The sequence below is a fragment of the Aspergillus ruber genome (assembly GCF_000600275.1).
Source record: "Aspergillus ruber CBS 135680 unplaced genomic scaffold scaffold00014, whole genome shotgun sequence".
NCBI classification, from domain to species: domain Eukaryota; kingdom Fungi; phylum Ascomycota; class Eurotiomycetes; order Eurotiales; family Aspergillaceae; genus Aspergillus; species Aspergillus ruber.
Window position 1 is genome coordinate 372,146 of NW_024467310.1, and position 20,058 is coordinate 392,203.

The following is a 20,058-nucleotide window of genomic DNA, read 5'->3' on the forward strand; positions in this document are numbered from 1 at the left end:
GTTTACTTCAAAATCTTATGAAAGAAATCATGGGAAACGTCATAAAGAAAATGCTCATTGTGATTCAAATACTCAGAATCATCTGTCCTAAGAGAAGAAGCATACACATTCCAGTGCCATCTCCGGCATCTCGCAAACGGCGAAAGCAGCATCATTCTCCATGGATTTGAGAAAACACAAAACAAAATAAGACGACTGAAAAATGCCCCGGAGAATATCGTGTGCACACCGCGGCTCCCGCCAACGTCATGTGCAATGCAATGTATTCCTTCTATACCGGCAATCGGTTTGCTCACTCTGACTGGGGCAGAGAACAAACACACAGAGCCCTAAAACAGACAGCGGCATCTTCTTTTCTTTCTCTTTCAGAATAAGAACGCACAAAACATGCAAGGAAAGGAAAGATCATAGAAGAAACTAGTATTTTTGAGGTAGTAAAAAGAGCCCGCCATTAAATAATCGAGAACTGCAGCTGTAGTAAAAGAAGACACGGTCCGATGCAGCGCAACCGAACGAAACGAAGAAACAAAAAAAGCACTTTTCTTTTCATAAAAAAAAGGAAAAGCCGGCAACCTTCCGCTCGGCACGCAATTATTCAAGCGCGTTATCTCCATATGAACGCCTGAGAAAGACGAATAAAAAAAGTTTGGGTATCTGGGGGGTGAAAACCGGTCGTAGCAGGAAAAAATATCAACGCAATCTATGTGATGTTTTTTTTTCATGCAATACCGACCAAGATGCTCACATAACCAGGAGCAAAAGCGTAAAATGGAGATATCGGACTGCATCGAGTGTCCATGTCTAAACCACGCAAAAAAAAAAAAAAAAAGGTACAATGAAAGGGAAAAAATGAAGACAGAAAGACAGACGACGGGCTTGCGAGATGCTGAGCGATAATAAACACCGGCGCAGATTCTTAAAAAAAAAGAAAAGAAAAGAAAAATGACAATAAAGAAAAATAGTCGTGGCAGTCATGACAAAGCCGTTCCTGAGATGAAAGTGAAGAAGAAAATGAAAATCATAAAAACCAGAAACTCAGGACTCGTTCTGATCGTAACCGTCAATGAAAGGCAACAAAATAAAAATAGAGATATGATAGCCAATCAGACCTGACCGCCTCGTCAGAGACCACAACCGCTGATTTCCCTTTACCACCAGGAAGAGGGACCGGTGGAGCCAGACGGGTTGCCGTAGCCACCACCGTAGCCGCCATAAGACGGAGCACCACCAGCACCACCGTAGCCACCACCGCCAAAGCCACCGCCGCTGCCGCCGTAGCTGCCAGATCCGAAGCCGCTACCGCTGCCGCCGTAGCTAGGGGCAGCATTGAAGCCGCCGCCCATAGTGCGACGCATGTCACGGGTAGCGTTGGCACCACGACCACGACCACCACGTCCGCCGCCACGACCGCCGAAACCACTGCCCTCACGAGCAATGCTCTCGAGGAACGAGGGCAACTCCTGGTTAGCCTCTTTGAGGAGGTCAATCAGGTCACGGACGACACCACGGTTGCCGCGGTTGAAGAAGGCAGTAGCGATACCGGTGTTACCCGCACGACCGGTACGACCGATACGGTGAACGTAGTCATCGATGTCGGTGGGAAGATCGTAGTTAACGACGTGGGTGACGTTGGGGATATCGAGACCACGAGCCGCAACGGCAGTGGCAACCAAGATAGGGCAGCGACCAGAGCGGAACATGTCCAGAGCGCGTTCACGCTCACGCTGGGTACGGTCACCGTGAATGGCAGTAGCCGGGAAACGCTGGTTAAGGAGGAAGTCGGACAGAGTGTCGGCCATACGCTTAGTCTCGACGAAGATCAGGGTGAGACCGGTGGTGCCGTGAGTGTGCAGGATGTCGAGCAGCACGGAACGCTTGTCGTGGTCCTCAACGTACTCGACACGCTGGGTGATGTTCTCGGAGGTAGAACCCACACGACCGACAGACAGGAAAATGTAATCCTTGAGGAAGTCGCGGGCCAGCATCTGGATGTCGCGGGGGAAGGTGGCCGAAAACATCAGGGTCTGGCGCTCATCGACGCGCGGCATGTCCTCACCCTCGACAATACGACGGATCTGGGGTTCGAAACCCATGTCCAACATGCGGTCAGCCTCGTCCAGAATCAGGTACTTGATGTTCATCAGCGAGATACGGCCACGCTCGATGAGGTCGACCAGACGACCGGGGGTAGCAACGAGAAGGTCACAGCCACGCTCGATCTGGCGGAGCTGAGAGCCAATGTCGGCACCACCGTAGACGACGCAGGGACGGACCCACGAGCGGTAGGCGAACTTGCGCGCTTCTTCGAAGATCTGCGACACAAGTTCACGGGTGGGAGCCAAGATGAGCGAGGTGGGGTAAGCCTTGCGCTGGCGGCCGTAACTAAACTGGCCAGGCGCCTGTGCGGGCGCGGTTGAGGGACCATTCTGGTAAGCTTGAGAGAGGATGGGGAAGAGGAAACCACCAGTCTTTCCGGAACCGGTCTGGGCACATGCCATCAGATCACGGCCGTTCATAACAATCGGGACGGAGTACTTTTGGACTGGGGTAGGGACCACGTAACCGGCGAGCGTGATGTTGGTAATGAGGTGGTCATCCAAGGGAGGGTTGGTGAAAGCGTTAACGGGCTCGGGGACATTGGTACCGGAGGCTTCCACGGGGATATCATCGTAGTTGGAGAAGTTGATACCGGTGTTCTGCTTGGCCGGGTCGTTGGGGATTCCGAAGAGTTCGCGTTCCAAACGGGGGTTCTGGGGACCAGGGATGTGTTTGCCGTCACGCCACTGGCCGTCGCCGGATCCTCTGGCCTGGGTTCCGGAGTTGGAGTTGGAGCCGTAGCCACCGCCTGCGGGCTTTCCGTAAGCATCTGGGTTAAAAGGTCGACGAGCGCCTTCCTGGGGGATCCAGCTGTTGTTACCATTGGGACCACGCGGGGAGAAGTCGTTGGCATTAGCCCAGTTGCCGCCACGGCCGCCACCTCTGCATATTGTCAGCCAAATCATCCTAAATTTCTCCAGACAAAGGACCAAGATATATCGTACCTAGAAGAGAAGGAACTGGGGCCCGGAGGAGGAGCAGCACCATCCATGTTCATACCCGTGTTGCGCTGGCGAAGATGGGGAGGGATGTAAGCAGCGCGCCCAGTGTTGGGGGGCTGAGGCGCATGCTGGGATTCGTTGAGGGAAAGGTTTCCCATTTTCAAGCCGTCGGCCATTTTGCAAAACTTCTGTTCGGTGGGAAAGCAAGTCAGTGAATGTTCGCCTTGGTGGAAGAAAGGTACGTAGCAGGTGCGGAAGAGCGACGAAAGGTTTTTTTTTTTTTTTTTTTTTTTTTTTTTTTTTTTTTTTTTTTTTTTTCAAGCGGACTGGATTGGCGCACGTACAAACTTAGGGTTCGAAAAGCGTTTCTTGCTGTAAGGATTCCAGACAAGTCCAGAATCAGTTTCTTTCCGTAGGCAAAAAAGAGAAAGATGTGAAAATCCAAAGAAATCTTCGTCGCTCAATCGGTGGCGATGAAGTCAGAAGGCGGACTTTTTGAAATCTGGCACACAGAAAAAAAGTCCGAAGAGACAGGAACAAGAGGAAAGAGGATAAAGGGAAAAGGAGAGAAGGCGTAGGGAACTTTTTAAATAAAAAAGAAAAGAAAAAAACAAAAACAAAAAGTGTTCTTGATATGGCAGAGATAGAGAGGAGAGTTGAAAAGAAGAAGAGGAAGAGAAGAAGTGAAAGTTTTGTGGGTGAAGAAAAAAAAAAGAGGCAAAAAGCGTGACTTTGACGGCCGCCGATTTACAGTGTGGAAAACAGCCCTTTTTGCCGCCATTCTATTCCTTTCTTTTTCTTGTATCTATCTATCAGTGTCTACGAGTGTTATTATCTGTCCATTTTGCTATTTGAAATTATTTGTTTCGTCTGGTGAAAACTGCTCTGTCATCTACTAAATCTGCTGTCCGCTCAGGCGGTGGTCCGTTCTACAGATACATCGAGTAGATACAGATAGACGGATTTATATGACCATTTTTAATGAATATGGGAAAGAGTAGATTTCTTTTGATTCTGACTATCCCAGACATTGGGTTATCATTTATACTTCTGTCAGCGGCTACAATGGCATCATAGTGAATGTATTCCTCATACTCCGTTCTCTAAAATAAAAAATAAAAAATGCACAAGTCATGTATCGCCCAAACACAGATCTCATATCCCTTAATAGGAGATATCTATTTACAACTCTCTATTGTAATGTTGCCGTGTCTACGGAGTACTACTGGTAGCCCTATCAGTAGTGCCAACATTGCCACTGCTGACCGCTCCTGCACAGATGCAGGGCAGATACGATCTGAACACTGAGTAATGACGCACTCTGATATATTTAGACACGCATACATACAATAATGAACACAATAAAGAGTACAAAAGCGCATACACAACTCTACACCACCGTACGCTCATTCATCTTCCCCGCCACTCGTCCCTTCCGGCGGTACACCAAGAACCCAACAATGGCCACCATCACAAACAGCAGCGTCAATTGTTGGTAGAAATAAGAGGAAACTTCAGTTGGTGATGCTTTGTCGGAAATTTTTTTTACTACTTCGTCTTTGTTATCGTCGTCGGAGGCTCATAACCATCAGCACCGTAATATCAAGAATCGCAATATGACCGCTCGGGTCTACAGTTCCTCATGGCTACCTTGGGTCTCCTTCTCCTCCTTGAGCTCTCCGCTCTTGGCAATCTTGACCTTGTCCGCCGGGCTGTCACCGCGGCCCTTGGGGACATTCTCGATTTGCTCGACGATCTCATAGCCCTCGAGGACTTCACCGAAGACGACGTGACGGCCATCCAACCACCTATAACATGTCAGTACTGTGATCTTTTATCAATAACGAGCTCAAACGTACGCAGTAATAGCGGTAGTGATGAAGAACTGAGAACCGTTGGTGTTCTTGCCGGCGTTGGCCATACTCAAAAGGCCCTTCTTAGTGTGCCTTATCTTGAAGTTCTCGTCCTCGAACTTGTTACCGTAGATCGACTTACCGCCGGTGCCTGCATAATTAGCATCTGCAGTGTTTCCTTTTCAGAGTATACTCGTAACTCACCATCACCACGAGTAAAGTCACCACCCTGGATCATGAAGTCCTTGATAACACGGTGGAAAGAGGAACCCTCATAGCCGAAGCCTTTCTCGCCGGTAGCCAGAGCGCTTTATGGTGTCAGTATATCGCCAGGTATTAATTGATTTCAAAGTATCGTACCGAAAGTTCTCAGCGGTCTATAATCACAAGAACAAATTAGTTCATGCTACCTTCAGAATACATGCAGTATACACCCGTAAACACATACCTTAGGAACAGTCTTGCCGTACAATCCAAGCACAATGCGACCCAATGGCTTGTCACCGTGCTCGATATCAAAGTAGACCTATCAAATAATAACAATCAGCAAAAAACCTCACATAATACACCACGCACCCAAAAAACATACTTTACTGGTGACCTTAGGTCCCCGTGGCTGCTTGGCCTCCTCGCCGTGGACCAAGGCCACTCCAAGCACGAAGATGAGGAAGAAAGAGAAAAGAATACTCCTGAACTGCATGATGCCCTCGATGCTCTAAAGACAAGAGATTAGAGAACAATGGGTGATGAGAGCAGAAGATGGAATCGAGACTCGGAGGCCAGCTTGCATTTGCGGAGAAGGGGTGTGCTTGTATTTTGCTATTTCTGTTACCAAATATACGCAAAACTGTGCCGAGCGTAACAATGATATATTACGTGGAGTTGCAATTTGCACTTCCACGCTCGAACAGGAAATCCTCAGCGGAGAAACATTGTTACTGGCGATTTTCTTCCGCTCCGGATATCCAACCGCATCGCTTCAATTGAACTGCTTGGAGAAACCGGCAAAGCACGTCTATACTCGTCAAGATGGTATGTTCTTGACCCCAATTGCCATTGCCATTGACCAATCCAAACTGACAAAACCACAGGTCTTCATCCTAGGCGTCAACTTCCCCGAGCGGAACCTCGTCAAGGCAAGCCCCCACCACCACACACCACGACATCACCCATACTAACAAAGGCGCACAGAAATCCCTCGAAACCTTCTTCGGCATCGGCCACAACACCTCCTCGCGCCTCCTCTCTCGCTTCTACATCAATCCGACGTGCAAAGTCGGCGAGCTAGCCAACAAGCAGGTCCTGGACATCACGGCCGCGCTTTCCGACATGAAGATCGAGAATGACCTGCGCAGACAGAATCTGGATGATATTAAGCGGTTGAAGGAGACGGGTGCTTATCGCGGACGGAGGCATGCGTTGGGACTGCCGGTTCGGGGGCAGAGGACGAGGACACAGGTATGTTTTTGCATTTGGGTTTGGAATTTGGGAGGATGGATTGAGCTAACTATGGTAGATTAAAACGGCTGTTAAGCTTAACCGTATGGAGAGAAGGCTTTGATTTGGTTGGGTTCTGTGTCTTGGGTGATTGGTTCCCGTTATGAGGGCATGGATGGCGTTATGTATTTTGTTTTATGAGCTCGAATTGTACTATATTCAATGTCATATGAGGATCGGATGAAATATATTAGACTCAATCTTACTCTCGAACATGGACTCACGAACAAGGAATCGTACTCTGTATGCAGATCGAACTTTTCTATCCATTAAAAAACGCCAAACCCAAATATGTATGTGTAACTCTACTCTTACTTTGCTGACGACAAAACGCCCTCACCCCGGTTGACCTGGATCCTCTTATCCTCGCCACCACTAACAATGCCAACCGTTTGGTCCCAGCAAGTACTAAACACTTTGACACCCTCACCGCCGACGCGCTTACTGTCCGATTTCCCACCTTCTTCCAGACTCTTCCGCGAGATCGAATACACACTCTCCCCAACAACGCCATCCTTGTCTGTCTTTGTAGACCGGATATCCCAGATCCGGCATGTGCCGTCGTGGCTTCCACTGATGAGACCGTAGGTGCTGTGAGGGTCGCGCGCAAGCGAGACAACGGCGTTCGTGTGACCGCGCAGAGTCATAGCAGATATGGTTGTTGCAGATGCACGGGGGTCGATGAGAGTGATATGGCGAGCAGATGTACCAGCAGCCAAAAGGTGGACTTCAGGGAGGTGTTCCAGAGAAAGAAGCGAGTGGGACAAGGTGCGGGTGTCGACGAGGGCAGAGGTGACCAGATCCCAAGTGCGTAGGGAGTGGTCCCAGGATGTCGAGTATCCAACCGTCGAGTCCTTTGCATCGAAAATGGCGGCAGACACGGGTGCCGTGTGTCCAGACATCAGGGACAGAGGACCGCGCTGGGGCGTGCTCACGGACGAGTTCAACTTCCTCTTCTTTGAGCCCCGCGAAGCGGCAGATGGGAGCAGGTTCTCCGGGGCGGCGGGTGCATCGTTCTTCTTGGTCGACCAGAATCCAACGGTGTTATCCGACGAACCAGACAGAACACGGCTCGATGGCGCATGCACAGCCAGCGAGTTAATGCCAGACTTATGTCCGTACAACTCCAACTGGGGCGAGATTGTCCCCGAGAAGCCCCCTTCCTCCTCCGCATACTTCCAGAATCGCACCGTCCGGTCCAAACCGGCAGAAACGATCTGGTTCGGCGAAACGAACTTGGCGGCCTTGATCGAAGCGCTGTGACCTCCCTCAGTCACCGAAGGCGAAGTCGCAACAATCTGCGACGACATATTCCACACACGAAGCAGACCATCGTAGCTTCCAGAGAGGATTCGTTCCTGGCCTGGACGAATCGTCGCTGAGGCCCACGAGGCCGGTATCGATGTCACAGAGAGCACATCCGTCGAGCTGACCCAGTCGTCATGTTCGAACGAGGCAATGTGCAGCGGAGGAATCAGCGCTCTGACATATTCGATTTCGATAGTCGTTTCAGAGGAAATTCCATTGGCAGTCAGGTATTCATCGATCGAGGTCCGGAGGAATGTGCCATTGATCAAAAATTCGAACGGGATCGGCTTGTCGTTTTGGAGAAGGTTGTTCACCAGCGTAGACAGAGCATAGCGGCGCAGTGCTTTTCAGCGAATTTCAAGTCTTAGTATTGATCGGTTTGCGAAGCATTGGTTTCTCACCTGTAGGAACCAAAATCGGTCCAGTATTCTCTGGCAGAGCAAGATCTTCTTGCTTGCTCGTAAGCTGCACACGAACCTGTCTCTGCGCAGCCTGAGCCGTCGCGGAATCGTGATCCACGTCCATTATGTTATATAATAAAGGTCTGGGTTAAGGTAAGTGTGTAAAAAATAAATGTAGAAAAATTCGATGTCTTTTGCGGGCTGGACCAAGCGGCGCTGGTGAGAAAAAAATACGGCGTCCGACGCGGCCACTTGCGCAGAAGTCGGAGATCATATATCTACAATTCTAGTTTCTTGACAAACTGAACGATTTTTTATGCTACTATATACAATAAGGAAATCAAATGAGCATGCCTATGAATTCTGACGAATCTCTGCAATCGCCTTTCGCCGATGGTCAGACTCAGCGAAAAGCGCCTTGATCAAATCAACCACCTCATCTGGCGAGAACTCCAAACGCAACTCGCCCTCAAGCCAGAGGAACTTGATATCAGCAAGAGAGCTCTCCAGGATGTTGATTAGGTACTGGAACCGAAGCCAATTCCGGACATAGACGGCCGTCATAGGAACAGCTTCCGCGCCATCCGTGGTTTCGGGAATAAACATATCCTCCAGTTGAGAAACTTGGTTGCAGAACGAAACAAGACGTTGTGACTGTGGTTCGGAGATATCACCCAAGTCTTCGATGTCGATGATGATCTTGTTGATGACAGTAGAGACTAGAGATCCGATAGACTGCAGAAGCGCAGAGTGGGACAATATCGGCCTCCATTCCAAGTAGACGTCGCGGATTCTGTCAACTGTTGCGCTGATTGCATTTTCACACTCGCCTAGGAATGGCTGTTCCGAGCACTGGCCGAAACCCTGTGTACCATCAAGTAGGTCCGTAACAATAGTGCGTTGGGTCTGCATCTCCTTGCTATAGGCAGCCTTGCCGAACTTCTCAAGCGCGTCGATATCAGTAGCCAATCTAGAGAGTTGGTGTTCCTCGACGATTTTGCGAATTCGTTCTGCAAGATACATGCTGTCATTGTACAGGTACATCTGTCCTGCGTTTAGTTTAAAGCCATAAAATGACGACGCAGTGGCTTTGAACATGGCGAGGATCAAGGTAGGAAGTGCAAGAAGTGCCGCTCCGGAAGAGACCACGCGCGAGTTATGGTGTCTAGTTTTGTTAGCTTCTATCTAAGAGCAGCGACTGGGAGTCACTTACGCAGGCTGTGATATGGTTTGCGAGTCCGTGATCTGCTGCAGCACTACATCAACAATAGAATCAGGAATATCCGTCACCATGTACGTCTCTCTCAACGTGACCTCTCTCGAAGCACCTTGGCCAGACGAATCATGACCGTTGGTAGGCTTCGCCGCGGCAGCTGCAGGGGGTTGCAAAGGCTTCTCCTGAGGCGCTTCATCCTCCTCATCACCCCAACCCCAAGCATCTCCAGCATCGTCCTCATCGTCTGTCTCGGGTGCAGCAGCATCCGCCTTAGTCTCCGATGCATCATCCTTGTCATCATCGAGACCCCAAGCACTAACATCCTCTTCATCTTCGGGCTGTGATGCGGGCTTTCCATTGGTTTCTTCCTCGTTATCATCATCCCATCCAGCATCCCAGTCATCAGAAGGTCCATTTTCCAGAAGAGCTTCGTCCGCTTGAGAGACTTGCTGCTTTTCTACTCTTTCAACTTTTTTGGTTGCTCCGCGAGCGGCTGTAAGGACTCTGCGAATTTGATCTAGGGAATCAACTCGTCTCGTAGTAAGCCAAAGGCGAGGAGCTTGGTTCACCCACGAAACAAGCTCTTCGTGGCCGTGCCAGCCCAAGGTCTCTATGGACTTGGTGAATTTGAGCACACTGTCCAGTGTACTCTCGAATTCACCTAACCCTGAGAGTTCTGTAGGTATCGCAGACGACAACCAGGATGATATGATTCTTGAGGAGAGATTGGGAACGAAGTAGTCGGAAAACGGTGTCAAGATGGATGTCGGTAGGCTTTGTTGCAAATAACTCAGGACCTGAGCGATGCGGTCTAGCACTTCAGAAACAGTGGCTGTAGTTGACTCGGTTTCGACTGTAATTCCAGAAGCATTAAAACGAACAGCACGACTTTGGAGAGGCACGCTAGGTAGCAAGATTGGGTTGATAATTGCCGAAAGGAGGTTCTTCTGGAGCTTGTCGTTGACTGTGTCCAACATATCCAGTCGAGACAGCGCGCCAATAGTCTCCTCCAGCATAACTCTATACCCATCTCCTGCAATGAGCAACTTGTGCTGTTCCCTATCAATCGACAACAGGTCATTCCACCGCGCAAGAAGGAAATCCGCAATCTCCTGCCTCAACCCAGCAACGTTCTCCCACAGGATGTTCTTCACATTCGCATCCGCAAATAGACTTTCCGCATTGATATCCACCTTAGTTTCCTCCAGAATGTCAATAGCCTCCATTATCCCGCCTTCGTGCAGACTCGCCCGTCCAGCCTCAAGCTGCTGACACAGCCTCTCCACTTCTTCCAGAGTAATCGTAACGGCCTCGTTGAATGTAATTTCCGTCTGTATCAGGTTTACTTTCGCTGCGGCGTCCACGACCTTCAATTCCAAGGGCCTCGTACTCTCGTGCATCGAAACAATCTCTCGCGCAGTATGTCTCGACCGTTCGATGTCCTCGTGTAACTGTTTCGCTTGCGATATCCAACCATCGGCGTCGAAGTCATTTTCGCGACTCAGCGTGCTTATTTCGGCCTATGCCACAGTCCTTAGTATGCGGCAAGGCTATCGCGGAGTCTAACAACAGGACACTCACCTCGACTTGCTCGCGGGCCTTCGATATCAAGACCAATTCCTTCGAGAGAGCAGACACCGGAAGATCAGACGCCACAACTTTTTCGGATTCTGGATAAGCGCCTTCTGCGACAAAATCCAGCACGGACTGGCATACTTCGTCTTCCGGAGCCTTGGTGGTCATCGTGATCATTCGCAAAGGAGCTCCTCTAGTTGCCCGAATATCGTAGCTCTCAATGAAGTTCAGAGAAACAATACTTCCAGTCACCTGCCGGAATCTAGCCTGTAATAGCTAGGTCCTCTCTAACGGCGAGTCCAAAGCACAGCTGCGATCGTTAAGGACAGCGTCAATGCCCGTGATCTCACCGCCCGCAGCCCGTATAGTCACGTGACTGTGACATGCCTAAATACAGTACTAATCTCAAAAACTACGCATACATACAAAACTAGCATAGTATTAAGTACCTTGTCTAGACTAATTGACTCGCTATCTGGACGAAAGTACTAACCGCCTCTTCGGTTCTCGTACATACTCTGAACATACTCACAGCTCACTTTCGGCTTTCACCAACCCTCATATCCGACTGCTGATCACTCCTCAAACGGAAAAGCCTTCCCTAACCATGTTACCGCAGAAAAAAAGAGCGATAAGCGAAGTCGGAGTCCCCCGAGACTGCTAGGCTGACTACAGCTCCTTTGCGCTCCTTAATGAGGCACGCCCCACCGACTAGTACGACTTGGTGCTAGTGCACAGGCTAAGCTCATGGTTGGAGATAAATATCTCATGGGTGCCTGTGCCTTCAAGATACGCTCGCTCCTTTATCTTGAAATTCTACTACTTAGTACGGAGTAGTTGGTGGTCAAAATGCAATTGCTAAATTCGCCTGCAGCGGCGCTCCTCGCCACGGCCCTTATAGGGCTCGATCCCGCTGCCGCAGCTGCATCAAGCTCATCCTCAGCAGGCGCATCCGCACCAACCGGCGCAACATACGCATCCAAATTCGACATCACCACAAGCTGGGGCAATCTAAGCCCCTACGCCGATAGCCCCGGCTTCAACGTTCCAAACGGCATCCCTCAAGGCTGCGAACTCAAGCAAGTGCACATCCTCCACCGCCACGCGCAACGCTACCCAACACCCTACGATCTCGACGGCCTGGGCATGCAGAAGTTCGCACAGAAGCTCAAGAACTACACTGCGCGGCATCCGCATAGGACGTTAGCGCATGGGCCGCTGGCATTCTTGAATGATTGGGAGTATAAGATGGGTGAGGATGAATTGCTGGGTAGTGGCGCTACGACGGAGGCGACGTCGGGGGCTGATGCGTGGGGGAGGTATGGAAGGTTGTTGTACCGGGCTGGGGCTGGGGTTGCAGGATGGAGTGAGGGGTTGAATTTTTTCGGGAATGGGACGAGGAGGGCGAAGCCGGTGTTTAGGACTACGTCGCAGGCAAGGATTTTGGAGAGTGCGAGGTGGTGGTTGAGTAAGCTTCACTCCTGTGTCTCTGGATCGATGGGTTTTTGACAGTTCTAGGCGGCTTCTTTGGTAACTCCGGTGCCAACAGCTCATACTCGCAGTACGATCTCGTCGTCATCCCCGAAGTCGACCCGTTCAACAACACCCTCGCCTCATACGATTCTTGTCCCGGTGACTCTCGCGAAGGCTACCAAGGGTACTTCCCCCAACCAAACCCTCACACACCCAAATCCCTAATCCAATAATTAACAATACATGTATACAGAGACACAGCCGCAGAATCCTTCCTCCCCGCCCTAACCCACTCCGCCATAACCCGTCTATCCCGCTACCTCCCGAAAGACCTCCCCCTAACCCCCTCCGACATCCTCGCAATGCTCAACATGTGTCCCTACGAATACGCAACCTACAGCACCCATCCCTCCCCCTCCCCCTTCTGCACGCTCTTCACAGAACAAGAATGGAAAGACTACGAGTACATCCTCGACCTGCAGTTCTACGGAAATTACGGGTTCGGCGCGTCGACGGGTCGTGCACAGGGGATTGGCTACGTCCTTGAACTCGCAGCGCGATTACAGTCTAAACTCATCACTTCCAGCGACACCAGTATTAACTACACGTATGACAACAACGAAAAGACTTTCCCGCTAGGCCAGCCATTATACATGGACATGTCGCACGACGACATCATCGTCTCCGTCCTCACAGCCCTGGGACTGGAGTACTTTAAATACGGCCCTACGGGCCTCCCAGCATCTAACATAACACATGCCCCCTCAAACCGTACTTTCAACCTCAACCATCTCACACCTTTCGGCGCACGCCTAACCACAGAAGTCTGGAGTTGTCCATCCCGGGATTCCATTAAACACTTGGATCCCGTGCTGTACTCAAACCCGGATTTTTCTGGACGAAAGAATACAACGGAGTATATCCGGTTTATGTTGAATAATGCGCCTGTTCCGGTTGATGGATTGAAGGGGTGTGAGAAGGGGGTTAATGGGTTCTGTGCTGTTAATGACTTTGTGGCTGCGGTGCCGGGATTGAAGAGGGATGCAGATTATCAGTTTGCTTGTTTTGGAAAGCATGATGCTGGGGGGAGACAGGTTGGGGATGGGAAGCCTGAATGAAGCAGCGGCACGTATATGTTCAGTACGAAGCCCTCAGACAGAGCGGATGATACGGACTATCAAAGTTACCCAATGAGTGATAGTCACATAGGTACGTACAGTAGTTTCTATAGGGAGAGGGAAGCGAAATAAAGTGAACAATACCTTGCCAAAGATACTCCAGAAAAGATAAGTATTTAAAAATACTTAAAAAAATGAAAAAATAAACTCCCCGACTGGGAATCGAACCCAGGTCTCCCGCGCTTGCAGTTACTAAACTGACAAGCGGAAATCATGACCACTAGACCATCGAGGACTTATTGCTTAAGCGACTCAATTTTAAATTTTATAATGCATGCCTCGCATACCCAGCCCTACGTTGCAGAGTAATTCTTCTGAGCCAATTAATATCAATACTCATATCATTGGGTTTTACCATTGACTGTAAGCATTCTAGATTATGAATGTCATGGATTGAGGCGTCACTATGGATGGTAATAACGAGAGTGGTATACCGTCAGCCAATATATATATATAACAGCCAATGTGAAGGTCCAAAAACTTCAAAAATTGTGCACGTAAACGAGGGTACAATCATGGTGCACAACAATACAAAACATAAACAGGCGATCGTCGTAAAAATAAAACCAAGGTTGAGTCGTATAACCCAATCATCGGGTCCGGTGCGTCAATCAGCAACGAAGAACGAGACATGCGTCACTATAGCCCGACACGCTCACAGGACGGATTCAAGACTCGCACTAGCATGCAAAGGTGTCTTCGTCGGGGTTTGTTCAATTCTGTCACATCCCTTACGGGGAGTCTCGAAATTATCTTGCTCGCTCTGGACCAAACTTGACTGTTTGGTTTTGGACTGTACCTCAGGGCTGGCGTAGAACTGCTCTGTAGCCTCTGATCCGGCAGCAGACCGGAAGGGATCGGTGGCGAGGGATTTATTGCTGTGTCCTGATATATCCCTGATTCCAGACAGTGACACGTTCTTCATCACTGATGGCAGTTGACGACTTGCACTTTGAACCTGGCGTAATCCTGCCGTAGAGGGATTGTAGCCAATAGGCGCAAAGTTGGGGGTGGAAAGCGACTCCCTTGGCGGAGTGAAATTCCGGAAAACCCGGCTATATTGGTCTTCGTTAAGCATACCAGCAATACTAGGCTGCTTGCTGTGTTCGTAGCTGACGCCGCTATATCCGGAAGTAGCGCGACTGCCGCCGCTGGAGCTTGATTGGTAGTCAGGCATAGTGATATCACTCTGGGATGATCCTGGCCCTCGATGATGATCAATGATATACGCATCCCCAAAGGGATCTCCCACGGCTTGCGGCTCTTGGCGAACCCATATGGCCTCCCGCGGAGTGTCGGACGACCACTGGTTCGAAGGCAACTGGAAGGCCTTGGGCGACAGAGTGCCGTAAAAAGGAGGCGGAGATTGAACATGAGCGCCCGAAAGTGCGGCTGCTCGGCGGTATTTTGACGGCGAGTGGGTATGAGCGTCCTTTGATTCTTTCAGGTCATTGAGTGAGGTGCGACCCGAATTGTATTGGAAAGGTTGTTGCTGCGCATGCATCCACATGGAAGCATTCGGCCAGGCAATGTTGGCAAGTTCCAAGATTTCTGTTCCGGTCAGTTTATGAACAGTCGAAAAGACAAAGAAGTCTTACGCAAAGGGCCATGCTGAAACGAGAACGCGATGACATCCCTGACCCGTTCGATTGGAGGAGAACGATGAGGACGAGCGAAGCCTTCTGCAATCACAATGACGATTTTACCGAAAAAGTCGGCCGCGCTCGACAACTTTTGTTGTAGTATCTCTTCATGGAATGGCGGAAAGCGAAGGAGTTCTTGGTCACCATTCTTGTCGATTTCTGGATGCTGTTAGTGGATCGAACCGTATAAACAGAAAAAGAACTGACGCACTGGGGCTTAAGTCTAGACAACAACGTTAGCAACACAATCCCTACTCCAGGGATGTAACAACACTCACCAATAACATGAGGCCAGGTAGTCCTCTGACCAAAGACACATCCCCTATTCCTCGTCAGAACCAACGTCTCGCAACGAGGACCGAAACGACTCACGAAGCCGGAATCCCATCGATATAGACCTGAGCATGATACAACAACGCATCATCAGGCTGCATCAGGCTATCCATCAACCGGCTGGGTACAGGCTGGTCCCAGTTATGAATAGATGCTCGGAACGGGACACCCTCCTGTAAACTCGGGACGTAGCTACCAAGGACTGGAAGCAAGGTCTGGGTTCCTGGCGGCATCGTGAAAGACTGCGGGCCCAGAACGGGTCCCATATCGTTGAGGTAGGGCGAATCTGGTAGAAAACAAGTGTATGTCAGCTGGTGGTAAACCAGAGACGAAAAGAAGATGCGTACCTCTGCCTTGGATCACGGAGCACTGCGTCTTGAACTCCTGGATCGGGGTCTTGGAGTCCCCCGGAAAGAGGAGGACATCCCAGTTTTCGTATCGCATCCTGGGCGTTTCGTAGAAGCTCGCGATCGTTTGTCTTCAGAATACAACGAGATGAGATGTGGAACTAAGTCTGGAGAAGTGAAACTGATAAGACGATAACAGTGTAAGAAAACGACATCCACGTCTGTATACAGATGAGAGAAACGGTGCCAGTGACCGGAGGATGAAGAGAATTCAGAAGAGTGACCCGAATGACGAGAGAAAAGCTAGAGGGAGCAAGAGAATAGGGAAGGAAATAGGGAAGCTGCCCTCCAACATGGTCCTTTCCTAAACGGGCCATTCTTGTATAAGTAGGCGGCGCCTATAGAATCCCGCCAACCCGTTCTATCAACCCCAAAATATCTACAGACGAAAAAATACAATTGCCAGGTAACTAAAGGCCGAGTAATAAAAGAAAAGACATTCCAAGTTCCGCCATGGAATGAGTTGAATTGAAAGCAAGCGGAAGAAAGGAAAAGGAAAATGTTGTACAGGCCGTTGGTCTAGTAAAAAGCATGACATAGCATCCCTTAAAAAAAAAAAAAGCGAACATGACTTCAATTTGACTGCTTCATGAGAAAAGATTGGGAATATGAAACTTTTCGCAGAATGCCTGCCCAAGGAGTATAAGGGAAAACGAAGCGCATCAACAATCCCATCACACGTAGAACGAAGACCCAGGGCCGGAAGCATGATATTTGATAGGAAACGAAAAGAAATTGGGGGCATCGAAAGGGAAGAGCAAATAACAGGGACATAAAAAAGCATGGGACAGATGGGTTATAGAAAAAGGGTAAACGACGATAAAAGAAATACAACAGATGGGCTATTAGACGAGCTCAACCTTGCTTCACGGAGACGGTAAAGGAAAACGGAAAAGACAAAACCAAAGCGCTCAGATGTAATGAGATAAGTAGCACAGGAGAAAAGGGCACCCACGGAAGAGGGAGCTATAGGAAGGGAACTTTCGCAGAAATAGCAGGCTTGTTACAACACAAAAGACCCATTATTGAAATGACGCAGAACTCCTGTTAGTGCCTCCTTCAAAAAACAGAACGCTTTTGTTGTTGTTGATCATGTTGTTGATTTAGTTGTCGTTTTTACTAAGAACGGTTCGTTAAATTTGTTTTCAAAAAGGAGACTGCCAAGTGGCTTCAGGACCACCAACCTTCATAGGCGCGAAACCACCGTATTGGTGAGCTGGCGGCATGCCCATGGACGGGTACATCGGCGGCGGTGGGGGAGCGGGACGGTAGGGGCTTCCAGCGGGACCTGAGTTGTTCTGAGAACGGCCCCAGCTGAGACGTACCCGCGAGTTGCCAATGGGGTAACCCTGCATCTGGTTGATGGCCATCTCGGCAGCGTGGCGCTGGACGAACTGGACGAAACCACAGCCCTTGCCAGGAGGGATCTTGACGTAGGTGATTTCACCGAATCCCTGGAAGAACGAACGGAGCTCATCCTCAGTGACGTAGCCGGAAAGACCACCAACGAAGACGGTGGTGTTGTTGGGGTCGGTGAATTGGTTCATGGGCTGAGGGGCACCGTAGAAGCCCATGGGGGGAGCGCCCATGGGAGGGTACATGCCAGCAGGGCCGGGCATACCCATACCACCACCACCGGGCATCATACCAGGACCCTTGTTCTTGGGGGTGGCGGTCGAGATGCGCATGGGGCGGTTACCGCAGTAGACACCCTGCATCTCGCTCAGAGCACGCTGCTGGTCGTTCTCGTCGGAGAAGCGAACGAAACCGTATCCGCGGGACATGCCGCTGATGGGGTCGGTCATGATCTTGGCGGACTTGCAAGAGGGGAAGCGGCTCTGGAAGAGAGAGACAAGAACATATTCGTTGACCTCGGGACCAAGGTCACCAACGAAGATGGAGTACTCAGGACCACGGTCGTCACGGCTAGAAACCCAGGTTAATCATCTGCGCTGTGATAATACCGCTGGCAGCATGTGTCTAGACTTACCTGCGGTCAGCAAGGCCACCACCAGTAGCCCAGTTGAGCTTGAACACACGGTTGGTGTTGGGCATGGGAGTGCCGTTCAGAGACAGGGCCTTGGCGGCAGCAGCGGCGGAAGTGAAGTCGACGAAGCAGTAGCCGGCGTTGCTCCTACTACCAACATTAGGATCGCCTTCAGGAGGTCATGGTGCAACTAAGGAACTCACCCAGAGAACTTGTCGCGGATCATCTTGACGTTGACCTGCTCACCCATCTGGAACCACAGGTTGCGGATGAAGTTCTCATCGATCCAAGGCTCAAGCTCACCCATCCTGGACATCAATTAGCGCCTGCACTAACCATGTATTCTCTAGATCTGAAACGTACCAGAGAGTGGTCTTGCCATCGGCACCCTGCTGGGGAACAGCAGCCGCAGTGGCATCACCGGCAGGACCCTGGAAGGCAGCTTCCTGACCAGCCATAGTAGCGTCTGCGGGGGCGGGGGCGGCAGCAGCAGCGGCATCAGCCTGGTTTTGGAACGAATCGAAGTTCTGGAAAGACATTTTGGCGCTTGGTAAAGAAGTGTATCAAATTCGACAACTTTTCTAACCCGAAAACGGCTCGTGCAAATAGGACTTCGTGGGAGTCGTTAAGAGAGAGCGTGCGTTCGTTGAAATCCGTAAGGGACAGGAAGGGGTATTCTTTCTGTGGGAAGAATCGGTTAGTGGGGAGCTGATCACGGGAACGCTGACGATGGATGATAAGCTGGATGACGAGGCCTGGAGGCAATGCACAGTGCACTTTACAGTAGCGCAACGCAAATTGCCGCTGTCTGACACCGACAAAAGAAGCGAGATAGTTTCCAACTTTTGCCTATATGCAAGAAATCGCGAGTGAAGAATGTCTGCAGTGAATTGTATGCGATAGCGGTACTCTCGTTGCCAAGACCGGAATATCCGACTAGAAATGTCGCACGAGACGATTTAAATGTTGTAATGCGGACGAAAAGTTCTCTCAATATGTCGGCAAGGATATGAAGAAAAAAAAAAAAAAGGTCGAGCGATTCTCCATTTCCGGTACCCGCAATACAACCCGCATTCGTCAAAAGGATACATTCAAATCCGCTCCATTTTCGCCGATTGCGACCGTCCCAAACCAGTCTGCCGACCCGATTTGTAATTCACCAGGACCGACACCAAGCCATGTAACAACAAGGTCGCATGCTCGAAAAGATATTTCATTTATTCAAAAAATGTGGATAGTGTGGAGTCGAAAGTGTGCGGTCGGGTATTTTGGGAGGAGAGCCAAGTGGGTGGGCTGGCTGGGCGACCAAAGGGAAAACCCCGAGAAATGGCGTGGGAGAAGTGGCCAAGGCAGAAAGCGAGAGAGCACCGGCGCACGCACGTACGTATCAAGGCAGCATTCATCACCGCAGATCGATAAGACGAGCCTCGCTCACAGTTGTAGAACGACCGTCTAGGAAGGAGAATGGGAGAGTCGGGCTTTTCTTCCTCGTGAAATGATTTGACTGTCATGTCCGTCCGTTGTCCAGGCCTCGGCCATCCATCCCCAACCGAAGATAACAGGGAAAAACAAAAAAAAAAAAAAAAGCAAACTTACCAGACAAGATCAAATCAACCTTGCTAAATAAAAATGAATCACAGGGGGAATTGTCGTGGCGCAAAGACGTTAAGACGAGAGAAAGCCAAAGATAACTCCCGCAATGGACTGAGTAGAAATAAACGAGATCTGAACAAACAGAAAACGACAAAAAGACGAAAAAAGGAAAAAGGCGATTCGCAAACCGACTCCGTTAAGATCCGACCAGAGAAGGAAAGATTTTAAAGTAGATTGAAAAGAGGAGGAGGAAAGAGAGAGGAAAAAGAGAAGAGAGAGAGAGAAGAGAGGAGAACGAGAGAGGAGGGGTAAAAGGAAAAAAAAAAAAAAGAGAATTCCAGATATGCTTCAGCAAATGGAGGGGATTGAAAAAAAAAAAAAAAAAATAAGGGAAAAAAACACTGTAAAGAAATCTCCTTTGACCTCAAAGAAATACTGGTCATTATGCTCCTCCCTTTCAGCCACGTCAATGCAAGCTAACACCCCCAAGAACCTGCATTACATCATTGACAGCCTTCGTGTCAACCGGCGAAAGACGAGCAGCACCAGCACCAAC

At 49.9% G+C, this 20,058-nt stretch overlaps 9 protein-coding genes and 1 non-coding gene across 10 annotated transcripts; 3 read left to right on the plus strand and 7 right to left on the minus strand.

The window, feature by feature from the left end:
* Positions 1-864: 864 nt before the first annotated feature.
* Positions 865-3,681, minus strand: EURHEDRAFT_412750 (DEAD/DEAH box helicase). The gene is made up of 4 exons (XM_040781990.1): positions 3,383-3,681; positions 3,042-3,226; positions 2,918-2,979; positions 865-2,845 (listed from the first exon to the last, which is right to left on the minus strand). The coding sequence occupies exons 2-4, from the start codon at positions 3,212-3,214 to the stop codon at positions 1,149-1,151; spliced, it is 1,932 nt and encodes a 643-aa protein (XP_040638597.1). The 5' UTR covers positions 3,215-3,226; positions 3,383-3,681; the 3' UTR covers positions 865-1,148.
* Positions 3,682-4,132: 451 nt separating this feature from the next.
* EURHEDRAFT_412752 (peptidylprolyl isomerase) lies at positions 4,133-5,744 on the minus strand. Its single transcript, XM_040781991.1, has 7 exons — positions 5,481-5,744; positions 5,340-5,417; positions 5,252-5,268; positions 5,096-5,199; positions 4,898-5,042; positions 4,689-4,846; positions 4,133-4,616 (listed from the first exon to the last, which is right to left on the minus strand). The coding sequence occupies exons 1-7, from the start codon at positions 5,589-5,591 to the stop codon at positions 4,429-4,431; spliced, it is 801 nt and encodes a 266-aa protein (XP_040638598.1). The 5' UTR covers positions 5,592-5,744; the 3' UTR covers positions 4,133-4,428.
* Positions 5,745-5,869: 125 nt separating this feature from the next.
* Positions 5,870-6,586, plus strand: EURHEDRAFT_412754 (mitochondrial 37S ribosomal protein uS13m). The gene is made up of 4 exons (XM_040781992.1): positions 5,870-5,923; positions 5,983-6,027; positions 6,083-6,349; positions 6,408-6,586. The coding sequence occupies exons 1-4, from the start codon at positions 5,921-5,923 to the stop codon at positions 6,450-6,452; spliced, it is 360 nt and encodes a 119-aa protein (XP_040638599.1). The 5' UTR covers positions 5,870-5,920; the 3' UTR covers positions 6,453-6,586.
* EURHEDRAFT_479514 (WD repeat WDR12/YTM1 family ribosome biogenesis protein) lies at positions 6,583-8,268 on the minus strand. Its single transcript, XM_040785471.1, has 2 exons — positions 8,098-8,268; positions 6,583-8,039 (listed from the first exon to the last, which is right to left on the minus strand). The coding sequence occupies exons 1-2, from the start codon at positions 8,219-8,221 to the stop codon at positions 6,700-6,702; spliced, it is 1,464 nt and encodes a 487-aa protein (XP_040638600.1). The 5' UTR covers positions 8,222-8,268; the 3' UTR covers positions 6,583-6,699.
* A 66-nt stretch (positions 8,269-8,334) lies between these two features.
* Positions 8,335-11,186, minus strand: EURHEDRAFT_412757 (uncharacterized protein). Its single transcript, XM_040781993.1, has 3 exons — positions 10,895-11,186; positions 9,311-10,833; positions 8,335-9,262 (listed from the first exon to the last, which is right to left on the minus strand). Exons 1-3 carry the CDS (start codon positions 11,054-11,056, stop codon positions 8,452-8,454), a joined length of 2,496 nt encoding a protein of 831 aa, XP_040638601.1. The 5' UTR covers positions 11,057-11,186; the 3' UTR covers positions 8,335-8,451.
* Positions 11,187-11,338: 152 nt separating this feature from the next.
* Positions 11,339-13,687, plus strand: EURHEDRAFT_412758 (histidine phosphatase family protein). The gene is made up of 3 exons (XM_040781994.1): positions 11,339-12,356; positions 12,407-12,545; positions 12,615-13,687. Exons 1-3 carry the CDS (start codon positions 11,738-11,740, stop codon positions 13,477-13,479), a joined length of 1,623 nt encoding a protein of 540 aa, XP_040638602.1. The 5' UTR covers positions 11,339-11,737; the 3' UTR covers positions 13,480-13,687.
* On the minus strand, positions 13,687-13,774 carry EURHEDRAFT_t86. The gene has a single exon. It is a non-coding gene; the product is annotated as a tRNA-Asp (tRNA).
* Positions 13,775-14,194: 420 nt separating this feature from the next.
* On the minus strand, positions 14,195-15,959 carry EURHEDRAFT_377916 (uncharacterized protein; the record flags this gene model as incomplete). The annotated part of the gene is made up of 6 exons (XM_040779013.1): positions 14,195-15,090; positions 15,138-15,341; positions 15,394-15,405; positions 15,461-15,504; positions 15,555-15,801; positions 15,863-15,959. 6 exons carry the CDS (start codon positions 15,957-15,959, stop codon positions 14,195-14,197), a joined length of 1,500 nt encoding a protein of 499 aa, XP_040638603.1.
* A 1,108-nt stretch (positions 15,960-17,067) lies between these two features.
* Positions 17,068-18,448, minus strand: EURHEDRAFT_456814 (RNA-binding protein; the record flags this gene model as incomplete). The annotated part of the gene is made up of 4 exons (XM_040784381.1): positions 17,068-17,848; positions 17,913-18,059; positions 18,113-18,217; positions 18,273-18,448. 4 exons carry the CDS (start codon positions 18,446-18,448, stop codon positions 17,068-17,070), a joined length of 1,209 nt encoding a protein of 402 aa, XP_040638604.1.
* Positions 18,449-18,515: 67 nt separating this feature from the next.
* EURHEDRAFT_412760 (uncharacterized protein) lies at positions 18,516-19,569 on the plus strand. The gene has a single exon (XM_040781995.1). It carries the CDS (start codon positions 18,919-18,921, stop codon positions 19,363-19,365), a length of 447 nt encoding a protein of 148 aa, XP_040638605.1. The 5' UTR covers positions 18,516-18,918; the 3' UTR covers positions 19,366-19,569.
* Positions 19,570-20,058: the final 489 nt, after the last annotated feature.

Coding starts and splice junctions, on each gene's coding strand:
- EURHEDRAFT_412752 (XM_040781991.1), bottom strand. CDS start 5,591: ATGCAGTTCAGGAGTATTCTTTTCTCTTTCTTCCTCATCTTCGTGCTT. Junction 5,418..5,480: donor GACCTAAGGTCACCAGTAAA/GTATGTTTTTTG, acceptor ATTATTTGATAG/GTCTACTTTGATATCGAGCA. Junction 4,847..4,897: donor ATCACTACCGCTATTACTGC/GTACGTTTGAGC, acceptor GACATGTTATAG/GTGGTTGGATGGCCGTCACG.
- EURHEDRAFT_412758 (XM_040781994.1), top strand. CDS start 11,738: ATGCAATTGCTAAATTCGCCTGCAGCGGCGCTCCTCGCCACGGCCCTT. Junction 12,357..12,406: donor GAGTGCGAGGTGGTGGTTGA/GTAAGCTTCACT, acceptor TGACAGTTCTAG/GCGGCTTCTTTGGTAACTCC. Junction 12,546..12,614: donor TCTCGCGAAGGCTACCAAGG/GTACTTCCCCCA, acceptor ACATGTATACAG/AGACACAGCCGCAGAATCCT.
- EURHEDRAFT_412757 (XM_040781993.1), bottom strand. CDS start 11,056: ATGACCACCAAGGCTCCGGAAGACGAAGTATGCCAGTCCGTGCTGGAT. Junction 10,834..10,894: donor AGGCCCGCGAGCAAGTCGAG/GTGAGTGTCCTG, acceptor ACTGTGGCATAG/GCCGAAATAAGCACGCTGAG. Junction 9,263..9,310: donor CAAACCATATCACAGCCTGC/GTAAGTGACTCC, acceptor TAACAAAACTAG/ACACCATAACTCGCGCGTGG.
- EURHEDRAFT_412750 (XM_040781990.1), bottom strand. CDS start 3,214: ATGGCCGACGGCTTGAAAATGGGAAACCTTTCCCTCAACGAATCCCAG. Junction 2,980..3,041: donor CCCAGTTCCTTCTCTTCTAG/GTACGATATATC, acceptor GACAATATGCAG/AGGTGGCGGCCGTGGCGGCA. Junction 2,846..2,917: donor CTCCCCGCGTGGTCCCAATG/GTAACAACAGCT, acceptor GAAAGCCCGCAG/GCGGTGGCTACGGCTCCAAC.
- EURHEDRAFT_479514 (XM_040785471.1), bottom strand. CDS start 8,221: ATGGACGTGGATCACGATTCCGCGACGGCTCAGGCTGCGCAGAGACAG. Junction 8,040..8,097: donor ACCGATTTTGGTTCCTACAG/GTGAGAAACCAA, acceptor TTCGCTGAAAAG/CACTGCGCCGCTATGCTCTG.
- EURHEDRAFT_412754 (XM_040781992.1), top strand. Junction 6,028..6,082: donor CCGAGCGGAACCTCGTCAAG/GCAAGCCCCCAC, acceptor AAAGGCGCACAG/AAATCCCTCGAAACCTTCTT. Junction 6,350..6,407: donor GGCAGAGGACGAGGACACAG/GTATGTTTTTGC, acceptor TAACTATGGTAG/ATTAAAACGGCTGTTAAGCT.
- EURHEDRAFT_412760 (XM_040781995.1), top strand. CDS start 18,919: ATGAAGAAAAAAAAAAAAAAGGTCGAGCGATTCTCCATTTCCGGTACC.